General features: G+C 39.1%; 1 protein-coding gene across 2 annotated transcripts in view; it reads left to right on the top strand.

The window, feature by feature from the left end:
* Nucleotides 1-18,460, top strand: part of Tfap2d (transcription factor AP-2 delta) — a 50,357-nt gene extending 31,897 nt beyond the window's left edge. For both annotated transcript variants that reach the window (XM_050124118.1, XM_050124117.1), the window contains 2 exons: nt 2,440-2,553; nt 18,241-18,460. In XM_050124118.1, the coding sequence (XP_049980075.1) occupies nt 2,440-2,553; nt 18,241-18,460 (334 nt within the window). The remainder of the gene's footprint in view (nt 1-2,439; nt 2,554-18,240) is intronic.
* The last annotated feature ends 367 nt before the right edge of the window (nt 18,461-18,827 follow it).

Here is an 18,827-nt window from a genome sequence, read left to right on the forward strand (position 1 = left end):
CTTTGTTTAGAGACAAAAGAGTCTTTCATATCTAAGCTTCAGAAACAAGATACTGAAATAAGAATGAAAGTAGCCAGCATGCTAATTCTGTAACTGTCCTAGGCAGAAGGTGGTAATTAGCGCTGACTCCTGCAGAATTGTCGTCTGTGTTTAAGTACCTCCACTGTCTGAGGTCAGCAAGTTAAGGGACAAGACTGAAAATTCAACTGGGAGCCCGGCTGCTGCTTCTGCTAGAGTGTGGTGTCCTGAGCTGCACACCAACAGAGTTCAAGCTTGCCGAGCTTTCATTTCCGTCTTCGGTGACCACATTGGTTATAGCTCCCAGAGTAGTTTAGACAAGCATAAGCCAGGCTTGTAAAAGTGTAAATTAATGGATTCAGTGACCCAAATAGTCATCAGTGCTTAGTTGCTTAAAATTTGTTTCAATCTGAGAGAAAATTAAGACTTGATTTGAAGTCAGTCTAATCTTTGTGGGAGAGAGGGGACTGTAATGATGGACGGCTGCAAAGAATTCATAACATTTGTCAAAAAGGAAAACCTGGGGTATGAGGCTATATTTAACATTTTTTAGTTAGAAATCTAAAACAAAAGTAACAATGTTTCACTCTTATGTAAGATAAAACCCTGGAGATGGTGGCAGCACAAAATGTCTTCAAATACATAGGTAAACTATTAAAACTCAACTAGCATCCTCAAACCTATCCACTTTCACTTCAGAGAGAGGGGTCCCATTAAAACGAATAAAGAAAATTCTCAACAGCCCCCTTGGCAAACAAAATTTTTAAAAACTTGAGTCTTACTCTTCATAGGAAAAATGACCTCTTGCCAAATTCAATAAAATTTCGCCATCAAACAGCAAGAAACCACACTGAAACGTCATCCAAAGTAAATAGCACTTTACCACTTTAAGACTTTTGTTACCTTTGTTTGCGTGTGTGTGTGTGTGTGTGTGTGTGTGTGTGTGTGTACATGTGCGCATGCTTGCGCTCATGCCAGGGCATGCAAGTGGAGGTGAGAGAACAACCTTCAGGGAGCTGGTTCTCATGCTCCCCCGTGTCTCAGAGGTGCGTTTCTGAACCTCACCTGCTGAGACACCTGGCCAGCCCTCTTGTCACTACTTATAAATATTTGTCGCTGGAACAAATGTTTCAGGGCAGAGCTGTCACTGCCTTCATGAGCATCCGAGGTGATTTGACCTTTCTGTCCTTGCTGTTGATGACAATCAAGGCCAAACCACTGTATTTCACAGAAGCCCATTGTGGAAACAAGCATGCGTGCAAAACTGTGTTGTCCCTTGAATCCCAGGTGTTCTTGCCATACATGAAGAATGCTTTCAAGACATCTCTCCATGCTTACTGACTTTATTTTATAGCTGCTATGTTAATTCACTGTGTTAGATACTTTTTGTAATTTTCTGGCCTGGGAAGATGGCTCAGTGGATAAAAAAAAATCACTTGTCCCTGAGCATAAGAACCTGAATTTGAACTCCCAGAAGTCACATAAAGCCAGTTATGACAGCAAGGGTCTGTAAATGCAGTGCCCCTGTACTGAGAGAGGAGGCAGAGACAGGATAATCTTAGGAGGATCATGCTGGCCTTCTGCATGCAGGGGCAAAAAAACCCAGAAGTACTTTTGTGAAAATGTGAAAGGTGAAGTCTGACACTGGGGGTTTTCTCTGACCTCAATAAGTGCACACCCACATACACACACCAAAATGCACTCACAAGCATGCACATGCGCACACACACCATAAAAAGATTTTAAAACAATATTTCTTTAAATATTACATTTCTTTACAATTATGCCATCATTACAAGAGCTTAACTGTTAGTCATGACACACAGCAAGGTTTCTAATTAAACAGAGGCTAGAATTCATAGTAAGACAAGAAAAGCGGCAGAAAATTCTCTGTCAAATGCCAGCTGAAACTGATGAACTTATTTTGGAGCGAGAGATTGTCTGCTTCAAACACCGAGGCATGACAGTGGTCAAAAGTAAATTATATTGCAATATTGGAGAAAAGAACTTTCAAAAGTTGACTTGAATTATGGCTTTGAATAACACAAGCCTGTAACTTTAGTTAAATTTGTCTACAGATGTGATGCACTAAGAACAAATCGTAATATTTTAAAGGTGAGCATTAATTACAGTTCTCTCATATGAATTTTCTTTTATCCTGAGATTAACATGTAAAGATTCACTTTAAGAGTCAACGTGGATCCAGTGTCTGGAAACAGCTGTTTGCTGGAACGGTTTTAGCATCATCCTGTGGTCCTCAGCACCAAAGTCACTGCATGCTGCCTATGGAACTTTAGACTGCTGACTGAAACATCCTTCTGATCTTCTTTAAAGTGGGGAACAGACTTTGGTAGATAGTATCATGCAAAACTAAATGTTCATTTCAAGAGTACAAATTCAGTTTTGTGCTTTTCGTTGTAGACAAATTTGTAAAGAATTCCAAGACCTCCTGAGCCAAGACAGATCCCCCCTGGGGTCCTCCAGACCCACTCCCATTCTAGACCTGGACATCCAGAGGCACTTAACGCATTTCAGGTAAGACGGGATTTCATGTCTGTTCAGATTTGGAGTGGTTAAACCACATCCACCCCTCCAGGGTTTTGTATTAGTATCGCAGTTCCAGTTAAAGATATACTCATATGATAAAACAAAGACTGCAGCATACTTTAGATTGGATAATATGCCAATGATATAAATGTATAGTTTAGATTCTGAGGCTTGGAAGTCTGAGAGCGAGGTGTGAGCAGATTCAGTATCTGGTGAGGGCTCTCTCTCTTCAGACCCTTTAGCGGCTGCACTGTGTGATGAAAGGGGCCAACAACTTCCCAGGAGACCCTTCTTAAGAGCAGAAATCCAATCTTCTGTGACTTAATCACCTCCTGGGGCTCTTCATCTTAGTATTATATTGAGGTTTAGTTTCAATACATGAATTTGAGGAGACACAGACACAAACATTCATGCCACAACAGTGACAGCTTGAATTAAAACCAAAATGACTGATTGAAGCATTTTAGAACACAATATTTAATATCTTTTTGTATTTTTCAAGAAACGATGACTTCATGAAAATTAATATTATTAGATCAAAGAATGCTAAGAAGTTTTGGACCAGGATTCTGAAATCTTTTAAATGGTTACTTATGATGTAATGGTAAATTGTTGAACAGACATGATGAAAGTTCACTAAATATCATTAACAATTTTAGGAGTATGTTAATAATTTCTACATACTTAGAAAGTAGAGATGGCTCTTAAACATGGGATCCTTAATTGCAGTATTAACTGTACATTTTACATTTCAATTTCTGAAATACTTTGGAAATAAATAGAATTTTTTTCTGGCAAATTTACTCTCTAGATGTAATAGGAGCAAGAAAAATGGTCACTGCTTAGTGCTTTCCTGTTTCAAACTCTAGAATTATAGTGCTATGCAATATTTCTCCTTCATAGAAAATATTTCATCTTCCTTGAGTTATCATTTGATGAAAAATATAAGAGATATTAATAAAAGATTGACTCACAAGCTATGGTGGTGGCCACACATGTAATCCCAGTACTTGGTACACTGAGGCAGTGAGTATTAGGAGTTCAAGAACAGTTCATGGTCCACTAAAGAGACCCCATGCAAAAATGAACAAGCAAAAAATAATAATCATTAGGATTAAAATGTTTCCAATGCCTGCTTACGTTCTTTTCTGAGGTTGGGAACAGTTTATTAGATTTTAAGAAGAAAATTCCAGGATGGTCAACCTGTGAATTATTTTAAAATATTTTTATTTCTTTTATCTCTTTTATTGAAAATATTTCTTTTCTTATTATATATCCTGATTATGATTTTCCCTTCCCCAACTCCTCCCAGATCCTTACCACTTCTCCAGGTATCCAAATCCATGTCCTTTCTCTCTCATTAGAAGACAACCAGTCTTATAAAAATAATTAATAGTATAATAAGTAAAAACAAAGCAGAGTAGAAAACACAATGAAACAGAAAGCTTTTTAAGATGATAAGGCTGTTGAAGATGATACACAATTATCTACATAATAGGTGCTGAAATAATGTTGGCTGCGAAAACAGTATTTTAAATGCAGTTATCTATCTTAACATAACACAAGTCTAGGCAAGATTCAGAAAACATAATCTTTGCAGATTCTGAAAAGTGAAATGAAATGTATGCCCTGGCAATGCTGAAACATATGTGGGCAGCCCGTACTTGGCAGTTGTGTTGAACTTGTCCACATTGGGTTTCATGGTCTAAGTTGATGAGCACAGACTGACCAGGTCTCTTCCTCAAGAGGGCACCAGATCTCATTGCAGATTGCTGTGAGCCACCATGTGTTTGCTGGGAATTAAACTCAGGACCTTTGGGAACACAGGCAGTGCTCTTAACCGTTGAGCTACTTAGAATTTATTCTTCAAAATTACACCTGACATCGAATACATTCTTTTTAGAATTTTACCTGCCCCTCAGTGGAGATAGTATGGACAAGTGTAATGAAAGGAGGGGAAAGAAATCAAATGCCTAGGTACTTCGGAGTACAAGGTTTTGCAATCAAGAGAGTCGTTTTTAAACCTAGGTCTCTTTAGGTGTGAAGTCAGTTGCATGGGGGTGGCTTTCAAACCTTGGTTTGGGTTCTCATAGATCCTCTGTACTATGTGTAGTGATGAGATATGGAAGATAAATTTAGCACTTAGTAAATGGTGTGTTGCTTGTTTCCACCAATCATGCCAGTTGAAGAGGGACTGACACCCCAGGATTATCTTCACAGTTGTGTTTATGTACACATTCTAGAGACTTGGAACTTTTTACAGGTATTAGATTCAGAAGTTAATAGTTTTTTCTTTAAATCCAAACTGGGGTCTAAAAGAAACTTGTAAAGTTACACATTTACTATTACCATACAGAGAATCAAGAGCCTCCACCATAAAAAATGAGAAGCTTATTTCTACTTAGGAATGCTGATGTCTTCAACTGATGGTGACCTCACTCTTCCGGCCTAGAGTGAAATCAGCTTTGACTTGCATATTAGCTTCTGTTAGAAATAAATAGGTAGAAGAGTTGCATATTCAGTACAGGCATGACTGGCTTGCTAATGTGTTGATAGTTGTGCAAGCTATAAACCTAAATGTCACAAAATCTGTGTGTGTGTGTGTGTGATGTATGTGCGTTTGTGTTATAACAGGTAAGTGTTATATGAGCAAATGTGCTTGAGGATGTGCCAGGGGAGGCTGTCTAGACTCCTGTTTTATCACACTGTACATTGGTTCCTTGAGACGGGGTCCTTCAATGAACCCGAAGCCTGCTCCTTTGGAGCTAGATTGGCTGCCTAGCAAGTCAAAGAAATCCTCCGATCTCTATCTCCCACACTGCTGGTGGGTACAGGTCCTGGCCCAGACATATCTTTTTATGTGGGTCCTAACAATCAAACTTAGATTCTCATTCTTCAACAGCAAGCAGACAGTCTTTGCCTGTGGGCCATTTCCTTAGCCCACAAAATTCTTTAGATAAAACTTCCATTTATTTATAAAATAACAAGTGAGTAGCTCTCCTATGGACTTTACATTTTTTTTTAACCTGCCTTCTTAGAATATGGTAACAGGGTAGTGTTTGCCAGGGAACTAAAGAACTAAATATCCATGCTGTAGTTGTGACTCACACCTTTAATCCCAGCTCTCCAGAGACAGAGGCAGGCAGGTCTCTGAGTTTGAGGCTACTCTGTTCTACAGAGCGAGTTCCAGGACAATTAGAGCTACACAAAAATAGTCCTGTCTCAAAAGAACTAAATAGGATAGCTGGCTGCTTCTACTCTCAGGAAAAATGAGATTATAGCTGAGATACAAAAATCACAAAATAGGTGGCTTTAGAGTCTCAGTCACAATTTGAAACATAAAACTATACATTTAGTACAGATGGTGGTGGTACATACCTTTGATCCCAGCACTTGAGAGGCAGAGGCAGGTGGATCTCTGTGAGTTTGAGTCTAGCCTGGTTTACAGAGGGAGTTCTAGGAAAGCCAGGGCTACACAGAGAAACCCAGTCTCATAAAAAATAAACCAAAACAAACAAACAAAAATCCAATTATATGTTTAAGTGTTCTAACTCCATACTTAATAACAATAAATGTGCAGTAATGGTTTTAAGAATAATTAATAAATACAGCAATTAATAGTGATTTTGCAATAGCAGCATCTCTAACATTTTGATATTTATATATTGAAGATCTTGAAAATCTCAGTTGTGATTTCTTGCTTATTTTGCTTTTTACACATTTACCAGAATTTTCATTTATTTTTTTTTACATTCCAGATTGTTTATTGTATAAAGCTCACTGGTTTCTTAGGATTCTGGAAGTCACTGGGGTTAGAATTTATTTTATAGCAAGTCTCCTAAATCTATCTTTTCTAAATTGTACTAAAAATATAAAATTTACATCCTTTTCCTTTTTCAGTAGGATTCAGCTCTAGAGATAAGCATATTTATATTGTTGTTTGAACAAGCTCCTAGAATTTGTGTTTTACAAAACTAACACATTGTGTCTATTTAGCAACTCCACCTTTCCCTCTATTTCTGGCCTCTGAAAGGTGCTCTTTTACTTTTGATGTTTGTGACTCTGATTGTACCTAAGCAGATTATAAAAAAGGTGTCATTTGTAACTAGTTATTTAATCAGGCACAGCTCACTTCAGGGGCATTAATGTTGCAGAATATGCCATAATTCCCTTCTCTTCAAAGCAATATAATTTTCTAATATGAGTGTAAATCCTACATCTGTTATATCCATTCCCTGCCGACAGAAATGTGGAGAGTAAAGTTTCACAAAGCTTTGCATTTCTCAGCATCCTCCCCAAAACTTCCTGTTGACTTAAAAAAAAATAGTAAACATCCCCTTTCACGACACATTTAACCTGCATCTTCCTAATGACCAATGACTTCGAACATCTTTTCTCAAATTTGTTAGCTATTTGTCACAGACTTGTAGTCAATCGTCTCGGGTTCCCATTAGATTATTTGATTCCATGCTGACAAGCAGTACTTCATTGTTTATCTCTATAATAACTTTTTATAAATCAAATACGAGATACCCAATTTGCAAATTCTTAGCTTTCTAAGATCACCTTTTTACTCCACTGAACGTGGGTCCTTGAAGCAAAATTTTTAAATGTAGACTTTTTTTTTTGTATTATTACAATGATTGTGCATTCTGTGTTATGTCAGAGAATGCTGGCTAAACCCAATGTCTTGAAGCCTTCTCCTATGCTGTCTTCTAAGAGTTTCACAGATTTAGATCTTATGTGTAGGTCTTTGATCCATTTTGTGTTAATTTCTGTGAGTAGCTTATAGTGCGCTGCAGTTTCGTTCTTTCCCGTGTCAAAATTATATCATTTTAAACACAGCTGTCATTTTTAGGTAAAACCCAGATTGAAGGCTCCTGATGAAGCTTTAGTGGGATATAAATGTACCCACTGTTTCATTTTGCCTGTATTTTTAAAGGCAACAATAACATTTTAACAAGAGGTTAGTAAATGTAGGCTCACTGACCAGTCGTGGAAAGACTATCTGGCTTATGGTCCTTAAAGTTGGGGCCTCATAGCAAAACTGTCAGTTAATCTCCATTACAAACCTCAAGGATAAGAGTCTATATGTCAAAAAATGGAATTCTGAAATTTATATTACTTTCAAAACCTGATAGTAAGTTTGGAGAAACATAGTCCTTAGATGCTCCTAGGATTTCAGCAATTTTTTTCATCCTTTGAAAGAAATATGATTCTGCTGCATTATAAAGCTTTTTGTATTATATTTCATATGCAGAGAGGTCAGAAGCCAGGTTACAGCAGTCAGTTCTATCCTTCTATCATTTAGCTCCTCAGAATGGAAAGCAGGCTGGACAGTGAGTTCTTCACCTGTCAAACCGCCTATCTGGCCCACAAATTCATTGTTCAGAGGAGCCAGTAAAAACGGTGTGGGGAAAAAAAACGGTATGGATTTGTGACTCGGATAGCAGCATATTTAAAAGTTTCTGCATATATGATTTTGCTGATAGTCTGGGTAAAATGCACTAGACAAGAGTATCTCTTTTGTTGCTTTTTGCTGAAAGTGGCAATTGTGATGCAAATAGACTCAAGAGAAAAAGCATTGCAGTTAACAGACAAGTTGCTGAGTCTGATTCTCTACTATTCTTAGTACTGGCTAGGAGAGGAGTAGAGAAAGAGCAAGACTGGATAGGCATAGAGGATTCTGTCATTAGTAACATCCGTCTACCTTACTATTTTCTTTAATCAAATTCATAGCGCAGATTATTAATTGACCTTATACCTTATTGGATTTTCAACTCTTGAGAGCTCTGGCTTCCTCTCCGGAGACTGAATGTATCCAGACAAAGATAGAGAGCAATCTGGCCCTGTAAAGGAGAAATAACTATCTCTAGTTTTTATAGCAGATGACATATCACTGTGCTCCGGAAAGCTGTGACAATAGCAGCGACCGCTCTGAGGACTCAGCCTTCGGAGACACTTGTTTCCATCAAAATGACAGGAGGCAGGTTTATTTATCATTTATCACTTCCCAAGTCCCACCAGCAGTGAGACCTGTCATAGGACACAGCAGACACCACAACGCCTTCCGGAAAGGGAAGCAATTTGACTGATATCTGCAGACTAACTCCCATGGACTCAGTGTCTCCAGACCTGGTGATGTCAATTAGTGCGAGATGGCATCAGGCTTCCAGGAGAGGGCAGACAACTCAAGTCAAAACCACAGCCCGAATTTTCTGAACTCATGGTCCAAAGAAACTGTAACACTCTCTCCATTCTTCCTGTCTCATAGTCTCATAGTCTCCTTGAGTATGAGGTCACAGGGGCACATGTGTTCATATAAATGAGACATTAGAACAGTACTAATGATCAACTCCGAGAGGACAGTCTATCAGAAACATGAGGAAGATTCTTCCTCAGCACTGACCTTGTCTAACAGAAATGTTAGTCAGCTCTTCTACTTCACCATGCCAGCGGAGAGCAATGGAAGGATGAGTAATGGACACATTCTTCAGGAACTTCTAAATTAATGGAAACGAGTAATAATTCATACAGGGTTGGCTATGGTTGCTCTAATCTATAATCCCAGTGGTTAAGAGGCAGAAGCAGGAGGACTGGCATGTGATCGAGGCCAGCCTAGGGTAGATAGTGAATATCAGGTGAGCCAGGGCTACGGGTCTTACTAAGACACTGTCTCAAAATAGAAATCAATCAAAACAAAAACCTATAAAGAAAAGAATGAACACAGCATTGATAATTACATGAGGCCAAAAGACTTTTGTCTTCTATCTAACCCGTATCAAATGTTATGATTATAGTTCACTTGGGTGTTGGGTATGTCTTGCACGGGTCCGCCTCCCAGGGTCACGAGCTGTGGAAAGGAAGTGGTAGACATGCTTAGTTCTCCAGTATAAAAGCATCTGCTGACACCTCCCTGTCCTCAGAAATGGACTCCTGCTCCACTCCTGTTATGCTTCTGAACTAGAAAATAGAGAGACGTGCTTGCGGGTGATTATGGCTTCCTGGTTGGCTCTCTGCGTCGGGAGGCTTCTTCCGTTTCTGACTCTTCTTCAGCATTCACATCTTCTCCACAGCTTTGCTGTCAAGCTGTCACCCATTGCAGGCTTGAACACTTTAATGACAGCCTGCTCTTTCTACATCTAACAAGTCGATTAGAAACATCTTCCTCCCATTGATAGGATTCTCTCTCTAACATCTGTCTCCTGGAGGGCTTCACACAGTTTCATCCTGTTTCCGGTTTGTACAAACAGCTAACTCTCATGTCCCAAGATTCTGCTCCCCGTGTCATTCACTCCCATTCCCTTTGGTGTTCCGTGTCAGACGGGCATCCCAGGCAACGGCACTGGCACGTTCTAAGTGCTCCGCTCTCGACAACATCTGCAGACAACAGTCACAGCACTGTTGTGAGCATCTTCACTTTCTTCCTCGAAGCCTTAAGTGCGAACATTTTATTCTTGCTGTTCTTACGTTTTCTTGTGATAGGACAATGGAGACTTTGTTTAACTCCTCAATCTAGGACCAAGAAAGCATAAAGTATACAGCTAATTTTAGCAGACAAGAAACAAAATTCTCAAACTTTCTTCAGAGAGTTCTTGGGCCCTCAAGAGGGCTTAGTGGAGAAGAGGACTTGCCACCAAGCCTAAAGAACTATATTCTATTGGCAGCACCACATGATGGAGGGACCTGATGCCACAAAATTGTTTTCTGACATTCACACATGAGCTGCGGCTCTCAAGCATGTATGTGCAGAAAAAATATTCAATTACATGTGTGGGGACATTTTTCTTCTAGTCAATGCAATTATTTTTAAACAGTACTAGGAATCATCAGTCTGAATTGGGAAGAAAAAATCCTGTTGTCCACATTAACTTCTATATAAGGATTGACATTTAATTTTAACTTCAACCCTAAAATGAGGATCAAGGCCAAGTGCAAAGAGAAGCCCATAAGGAGTGAGGTCTGCGCTTGTGTCACAGTTACAAGGACTTTTACCGTCAAAAATGTGAGCTTAAACTTAAACCAGGCAAAGGCTTTAGCTTAGTTAGTACCGCAGAGCTGCCATGATGTCCTTCTTTTATTAATCTCTGTTAAATTATTTACGTTTCTTAAAATGAAGAAGGAAATTAAGAGGCTGAGATGATCGCAGAAGTGTCGCCTTACAGTGGCAGCTCCTAACCTGATAGACCCCCTGGGAAGTTACCTCCAAAGTGAGTTTTCAGAGTTCCAATCTCATAGGAAGGTTCTTGGAAGTGTTTGTCAGCTGTTTTGGTGGAAGGACACTTGTCTGTTGTACCCATACTTAATTATTGCAATGCATGACCACCTGTCATTGGTTCCCTGACTTTTCTGAAGCTGAAGTGTCACTTGGCTCCCTGTTTATAAAACTTCATCACATGAAGGTTTTATAGCTACCAACTTACCCTGGAACTGAAGTTCTGCAGCTGTTCTGGAGAAATACTGGAGACATTGAAGAAGACATAGCCCAGAGTGTACTTTAGCCCTAGGGAGATATATCCAATTCCCCAGCTACATTTAAGTTGTATGGGAATAGTTTTTAAAGTACTGATACTTTGAATCTCATCCCAAACCAAGATTAAGTCGCGATCTCTAGGGTAAGATCCACAAAATGAAATAAGCAGGCTAGGTAATTTTTTAATGTGTGTTTGTGGTTGAAGAGGAAAAAAACAGCTTAAGAAGCCATGGAGTCCTTGTGAGTGCTGCCAAGGCCACCGTAATGAGCAGCTTTGAGTGGTTCTCCACCACCAGTCACCAGGAAACCAAATACCTTCATTATGTACCTTAATTAAATTCTATTTAATAAGATAAGATAATGTATGGAAGGACTAAGTATCATCCGCTGGTTTTTGCCATTCTGCTGATTCCTTGTTTAGGCTACAAAAATAGATATTCCTCAAACTATAGCAAAAGTAAGCCTCCAATTCTTTCCCCAGAGCTAGGGTCTCTCTCCCCAGCCTGTATTTAAATGCTCTGTTGATTCCAGGAGATCAAATAAACACCTCATATACATTGGTCCAAACAAAAGCAATTTGGCAGAGAAGACCCAGAATCCTTTGCAGGTATCTCCTGGGGTCTATTCCCAAGACACTTGCCCTGCTCTTGTTCCCATGATTGTAGTTGCACTTTTCTAGCAGACATCACCTCGTACTGTAACGGAAAGGGCACACCCAGAGTCTCAGACTGCATTTCCATCTTGGTCTTCAGTCAGGAAGTATGGGGAGAGGGCAGTGGGAAGCTGGAGTTCCCTTGCAGTCTTGCTGCTTGTTCACCTCCCATAAGCAAAAGCACAAAGAGCGGCCAGAAGCAGCACTAGGAATCACAAGCTCCATGATAAACAGACACTCAAGAATGATGCAAGATAATGTAACAGCACGGTAGTAATAACAACCCACACTTTAACACAGTAGTAATAACAACCCACACTTTACTTCAGCCTTCTCAGACACCCGAAGAAGGGCAGGAGAGAGAAATGTGCATTCAGAATATTTTCTACATAGAGATTTGGAGGTGACGCTATAACTCGCTGCAAACTTTTTTCTTTTTCACTTGAAATGTCTTGGGTTCCAAGTCCAGTACAGTCAAAAAGAAAAAGTTGAAATCTTACAAATTAACTTAGCTTTAATCCATCTAAATGATCGTTGCCTTTTCCTTTTGGTTCATTTCTCTGGTGTGTAGCCTAACAGAATGTACTGTTTTCAGCAATTTTTGTAGCCTGAAAAAAAAAAAGCTATTAGAAACCCATCTGCAGTTGGCAGTCACAACATCGTGACCCAGTCCCCAGAAGAAAAGTAGCTTTTGCTTTATTTTGCTTCCTTTAGTTAAAGATTTTATTTTCCCACTGAGATTATTTTTCTTATTTTATACACTTTTTATTATTTAATTGAAAATTTACATACCCATCCCAGTTTCCACTCCCTCCCCTCCTCCCTCTCCTTCCACCTTCTCCCCCATCCCCCATGCACTCCTAAGAGAGGGTAAAGCATATATTAAAAATAAAGTCAACAAAGCTTTATTTTTAATACATGCTAGGTCAGTGTTTGCTTAGTATATGTGAATTCTGGGTTCCAGACCCAACTCTTTTCAAGAGCGCATGGGATTCAGAAGAGATCCTAGGGATGCTCAGATAAAAACAGGCACAGATAAAGCATTTTGGAAGGGAAGGACAGTTTGGCCAATGTGGAAACAGCGTGGTTACATTTATCCAGCATAGACTAGCAAAATGTGAACCATGCTTACTAGATTAAGAAAACGAAATTAGCTTTGGTTTTTCAGATAGATGTTAACTCTGTTACCTAGATCTGTGCACATTCTGACTAAGCACTGATGATTGCAATATTTCAAAAATAAGCATGGGTAAGTCTTTGAGCACAGTAAAAAAGAAAGTGCTTAACCAAGAATTACACAGCTCCAGGGGATCTAACACTCTCTTCTGGTCTCTTTGGTCACCAGGCCTAAAAGTAATGTGCAGGCAAACACTCATACACATAAAACAAGATCAAACCTTAAAATACATTATTATATGAATTTCTGCTGGGCATGGTGGTGCATGCTTTTAATCCCAGGACTTGGGCAGCAACAAGCAGGCAAATCTCTTTGAGTTCAAGGCCAGCCTGGTCTACAGAGTGAGTTCTAGGGCTACAGAGAAAAAAAAAAATAGAGCTGCACAGAAAAACCCATTTAGAAAGAAAGAGAGAGAGAGGGAGAGAGAGGGGGGAGGGAGGGAGAGAGAGAGAAAGGAAGGAAGGAAGGAAGGAAGGAAGGAAGGAAGGAAGGAAGGAAGAAAGTTTGCAGGCAGATGTTATGGAGAACAGAAAGTAGCTAGGAGGTCTGTGAGAAATAATGAAGACAGAAGAGAGATACTCATAAGTCAGGTAGTGGTGCCCCATGCTTTAACCCCAGCACTTGGGAGGCAGAAGCAGGCAGATCTCTGAGTTCACAGTCTGGGCTACAGAGTGAGGTTTAAGGACAGTCAAGGGTACACAGAGAAACATTGTCTGGAAAAATAAACAACCAAAAACTGAGAGAAACTCATGATATGATTTAGAAAATGTGGGTTAAGTTACATGTAATAAGTTTTATAAAAATTGCTATAATAATATTTTTTTTGTCCTGTCAGGTTTCATTTTGTAGTCCTGGCTGGCCTGAAACTCTCTATGTAGACCTGGTTGGCCTTGAGTTTACAGAGACGGATCTGCCTCTGCCTCCCAGTTGCTTGGATTAAAGAGGTGTTCAACCACTGCCCAGTTACCTGCAAGCCTTTACCCAAAATAAGACTTCACAGGGCTGGAGAGATGGCTCAGTGGTTAAGAGCATTGCCTGCTCTTCCAAAGGTTCTGAGTGAATTCAATTCCCGACAACCACATGGTGGCTCACAACCATCTGTAGTGATATCTGGCGCCCTCCTCTGGCGTGAGGGCATACATGCAGACAGATTATTGTATACATAATAATAATAATAATAATAATAATACTCCATTAGGTTAACACTAAGCTTTCTCCCATTAATTATACTATTGCCACTTTTAAATACTAAGCTATGTGGAAAGAAAGAGAAGTATCTTAATTACTATCTCATCTGTCAACTGCTTGCATTACCTGGCCAACTCCACAACAGCATTGTGTCTACTTTTATGTTGTTTTCATCCTTGATCTCAGAACATAGTTTTAAACTGTCTCTTACTGCTCTAGAGATCAGAAACTCCCAAGTGAAACCAAGAAGTATTTAACCTTTGGTTAATTAACGTGTCCATACCCAAGAGCTGGAGAGATGGCTCAGCTGTTAAGAGCTCACACTGTTTTTGCTGAAGACCAGAGTTCAGCTCCCAGCACCTATGCTGGGTGGCTTACAACATCCTGTAATTCCAGGTCGAAGGTGAGCCAACACCTCTGGGGTATGCAGATTAATTGATGCGCCATCATATCTCCTTGAGGTTTAAATCTGCTATCCCTGATTATTAATTATAAGATTTTTAATTTTTTAAACTTTTGTTCATGTGTGCAAATATGGGTATTTGCACATGTGTGCAAGTGCACACAGAAGCCAGAAAAATACATTGGATCCCCTGGAACTGGAGTCACTGGAGGTTGCATGCTACTTGATGTGGATGTTAGGATATACTCTCAGACCCTCTAAAGAGCAACAGGTGCTCTTAACCATCGAGGCTACGCCTACCTCCCCATTAATCACTTTTTCACAAACCTATGGGCCAGTGTCCTATTATCTCTGGAGAAATGTCCATTTAGATCTTTTGCCTATTATAATAAGATGTCTTGAGTGTCAGGATTGAGGTGTATGAATTCCTTACATGTTTGGGGCATTAACAACACATTGCATTTATGATTTGATAACAATTTCTACCATGATATGGGCCACATTTTCATTTTGCTGTTTCCTTGACTGTGTCAGAGTGAGTTTGCTGTATCTCCACTTGTTTACTTTTTTTTAGTTGTTGGTGCTTCTGGTGTCATATCCAAAAAAATGATCACATATGATCTTAGTGATCTAGGACTGAAATTCAGATTGTTTAAAGGAAACCCCTACTCTGAAATTTAGAGTTGGGAAAAACATAGGTGTTCTAACCAGACTATTGTTCTCTTAGGAGTTCTAATAATTTCCTCAAATCGCTAGGAGTCTAAGACCAGAGACAATGTGAAATGGTGGTTATTATTTTTGGTGTTTGTTTGAGACAGGATTTCTTTGTGTATCCTTGGCTGTTCTGGAACTCATTCTGTAGACCAGGCCTAACCTCAAACACAGAGTTCCACTTGCCTCTATCTCCCCAGTGTTAGAAACAAAGGTTTGTGCCATCCCCATCTGGTTTTCCATATGAAGATTTTGAAAATGCCATTATCAATTGAGAGCAAAGATGACATCACAAACTAATGCAAGCTGCATGCTCTGAACACAGAAAGAAGATCCCACGAAAAATCCTGTCTTTTAGCCTGATGACAGTTCTTTTTAGAACATGAATCATTATAACATTTATTCATATCTATGTAGTCTGTATTTGATTTGTATCCGTGAGAGACAGTAATTTACTATGTGACCCCGGCTTCCTTATATGTTCAATTCTCCTGCTTCAGTTTCTCAAGTACTTGGATTCCAAGCATATGAAGGATGATAGCAAAACAAACAAGGCAAAATTATTTCAGGAAAAAAAAAAATGAGCTTTCACCGTTGTCAGGAAAGGGAGCTGTCTTAGAGGTTAAGAGCACTCATTGCTCTTCCAGGGGACCTAGGTTCAGTTCCCTGGACTCACATGGCTGCTGGAAACTATTTAAAGGTCCAGTTCCGAGAGATCCAGTGCCTCTGTGGCCTCTGTGGGCACTGTAAGCCGCAGATCTAGATGTAGCTAATTAAAATGAAACATTACAAATGGATTTCTCAAAGGAAAGGAGTCAAATATGCCTTCAGGCCGAGAAGGACAAAATACAGAATATCTGATTTCTCAGGCAAATTATTTAGCTACATCCTCTAAGTCTCAGTTCACCTGTAAACTAAAAATAGCCACGTCTACTCACTGATGCTACAGGGAGGACATGTGGGGTGGCACAGATAGAGAACTAAGAATGAGGCCAGTATCTTGTTCACAGTTCCAGTCCTGGCTGTTAAGTTTACCATTTACCCACAGTGGCACTAAACACTGTGTGTGACCCAGCTATCATAAACAAAATGCACGTATATTTTATTCTTGGGGCTAACTGTCTAGTCCAAAAGGATCTCCTTGTCGAGTGCCACCATAATAGATTTACCTATAACTTCAACAGCTCCATTTACCATCCATACTTCTTCTTAAATCTCCCATCATGTATCTTTCCTGAAGCTGTCTCATTGTAGAAATGGAATTAAATAAGCTTGCCTAGTTTTCAGCATAAGAGAATGCAGCAAAAACATACGTAGTCGACTGAAGTATAGTGGTACATTATAATATAAATTTTATTGCAAACAATGGCTTAAAGTCTTGACTATTCTTATTTACTAGATTATCGGTGACCAAAGCATTGTTTTTCTTTTCAACATATATTAATGTCAGCTAAGGACAGGGTAAATTTTGTAAGCTATCCCAAAGATGATGGAAATCTTTAGAACAGCAAGAAGGATGTGCAAAAGTTTTACTCTTGTCAGTGAGTACATCACAGTTGTAAACGTGAATAAAGAGCACTATGGCACTATAATGGGGCCAGGACACTATAGCTTTACTGTCACCCTCACTATTTTCATGGATTGATGTCATCGGCACCCAATATGGCCAATCCTGTTAGCACTTTGACTAAGGTATGTCAGTAGGTTAACTCAGATTCTTTGTTTGTATTGTTTAACATCTCATTTTTTGATAATAAGGATTATAGATCTTGAGTGGTAACATACTAAGATGGGAGTATCTAATGAAAAACTACTATCATCATCATAACTTTAAACACCTGTATTTGTACACAGTTAGTAGTTCTATTTATTAGATATAGAATATATATTATATACTATGTTGTATTATGTGTTATAATATATGTCTAACATGTGCCATGTATGCATTCTTTATTATTATAAGATACAAGTTTTGAAAAGAAAACTGACAGTATCTCTTCAGGGCAATTTGGCACAAATGAGCAATCTGGATGGTTTTCTTCACAAGAGGGCTAATGTACAGCTATATATTTGTTCAATGAGAGACATCTTTTGTAATTGGAAGTAATATTTATGCTGAGTTTGAAGCAACATTTCCCACACATAGTTTCTACTTTCTCCTAGTTATCTTCCAAGCAAAAAAAAAGCAGCTTACATGTGATAGAGCTTTATTTCTCAATATCTCAGAGTCTAGATATAAATTCTTTCTACCTCCTTCTGTCTCTATCACCAGGGAGTTATCTTCACCTGTGTAGTGCATAGATTTTTCAAAAAGAAATTAAGGCTACTCAGTGTCTATATAAGAAATGAGAAGTACCTCTATCTAATTTATATCCTCCTGCAAACAGGTTGGTCTCTTAGTCAAAGCAGTACAGAAGCTGACAATACAATCCTCAGGTGGATGGGCATATGCCTAGAAAGGCACTTTTGCCATGAAAGGAATGAAGTCAGAGGAGCCAGCTATCAGGCACACTCTGCCAACTCTGGCTCTCTTATGAGTCATTTTAGTTATGCAAAAGGGTGCATAGTTTGTTGTAACAATATCATAGATGCATATGATATACAAATCACAACCACTCCTTACCACCTGACCTGCCAATCCTCCTCCTAGACTCCAAGAGTTACTCTCAATATTGTGAATAGTCTTTCTCAAGTGCGACCTATGCCTACACATGCATACATGACATTTTCGGGGAAGCAAGACGATCCTTGCTTATGGAAAGACAATGTTCTATCTGTTCCCCAATGAGCTAAAGAACTGAGTTACTCAGAGTTACTGACAATATATACACACAAAGTCTGTCAACAGTGAGTCTTTGTCTCAGTAGAGTGCAAGCATCTTATTGATCTTATAGGTCAAGGGGATTAATTTAATTGTATTGTTTCCCATAATAAAAAGAAACATTGCAGAACACAGTTAAGTGTCAAATGGAATGTTCTGAATTACAGGGATTTTGTTTGTTTGTGTGTGTGTGTGTGTGTGTGTGTTCCAAATGATTCATCTATTTTTTCCTACTTCTTCTCATTTCCAGTTTGATCACTCATGGTTTTGGGACGCCAGCAATATGTGCAGCTCTGAGCACTTTCCAAACAGTCCTCAGTGAGATGCTTAACTACTTGGAAAAACACACTACTCACAAAAATGGTGGCGCGGCAGACTCTGGCCAAGGACATGCCAACTCGGAGAAAGCCCCGCTGCGGAAAGCTTCAGAGGCTGCTGTGAAGGAGGGCAAAACAGAAAAGACAGACTAGCGACATCAAACAGAATCTATTTCCAGAGAGTCTTGCTGCTCATATTTTTTTTCTAAAATATATATCATTGAGGGTGACTAATTTTCAGTGGACAAAATCTTTACCCTCCCCAGCCCTCCATAAAAATAAAATCAAAATGGAAATTTAAAAAAAAATGAAAGAAAAAAGGACAAATCTAGAAAAATGGAAAAAAGGAAAACAGCAGTGTAACTGTGTGATGAAATTGTTACTTTTGAATTTTATGTTATGATAAAACTCCTTTTGTGCACGTAGTTTATTGTTCTGAATTATATACACCACAGTTTTCAAGCACGTCTGGACTTTGGAGGGGCAGCACCTGCTTTTTCACACGTAACTGATGCACTTT

Source organism: Alexandromys fortis, unplaced genomic scaffold (assembly GCF_014885135.2).
Source record: "Alexandromys fortis isolate MF-2015 unplaced genomic scaffold, M_Fortis_MF-2015_v1.1 scaffold_207, whole genome shotgun sequence".
NCBI lineage: Eukaryota > Metazoa > Chordata > Mammalia > Rodentia > Cricetidae > Alexandromys > Alexandromys fortis.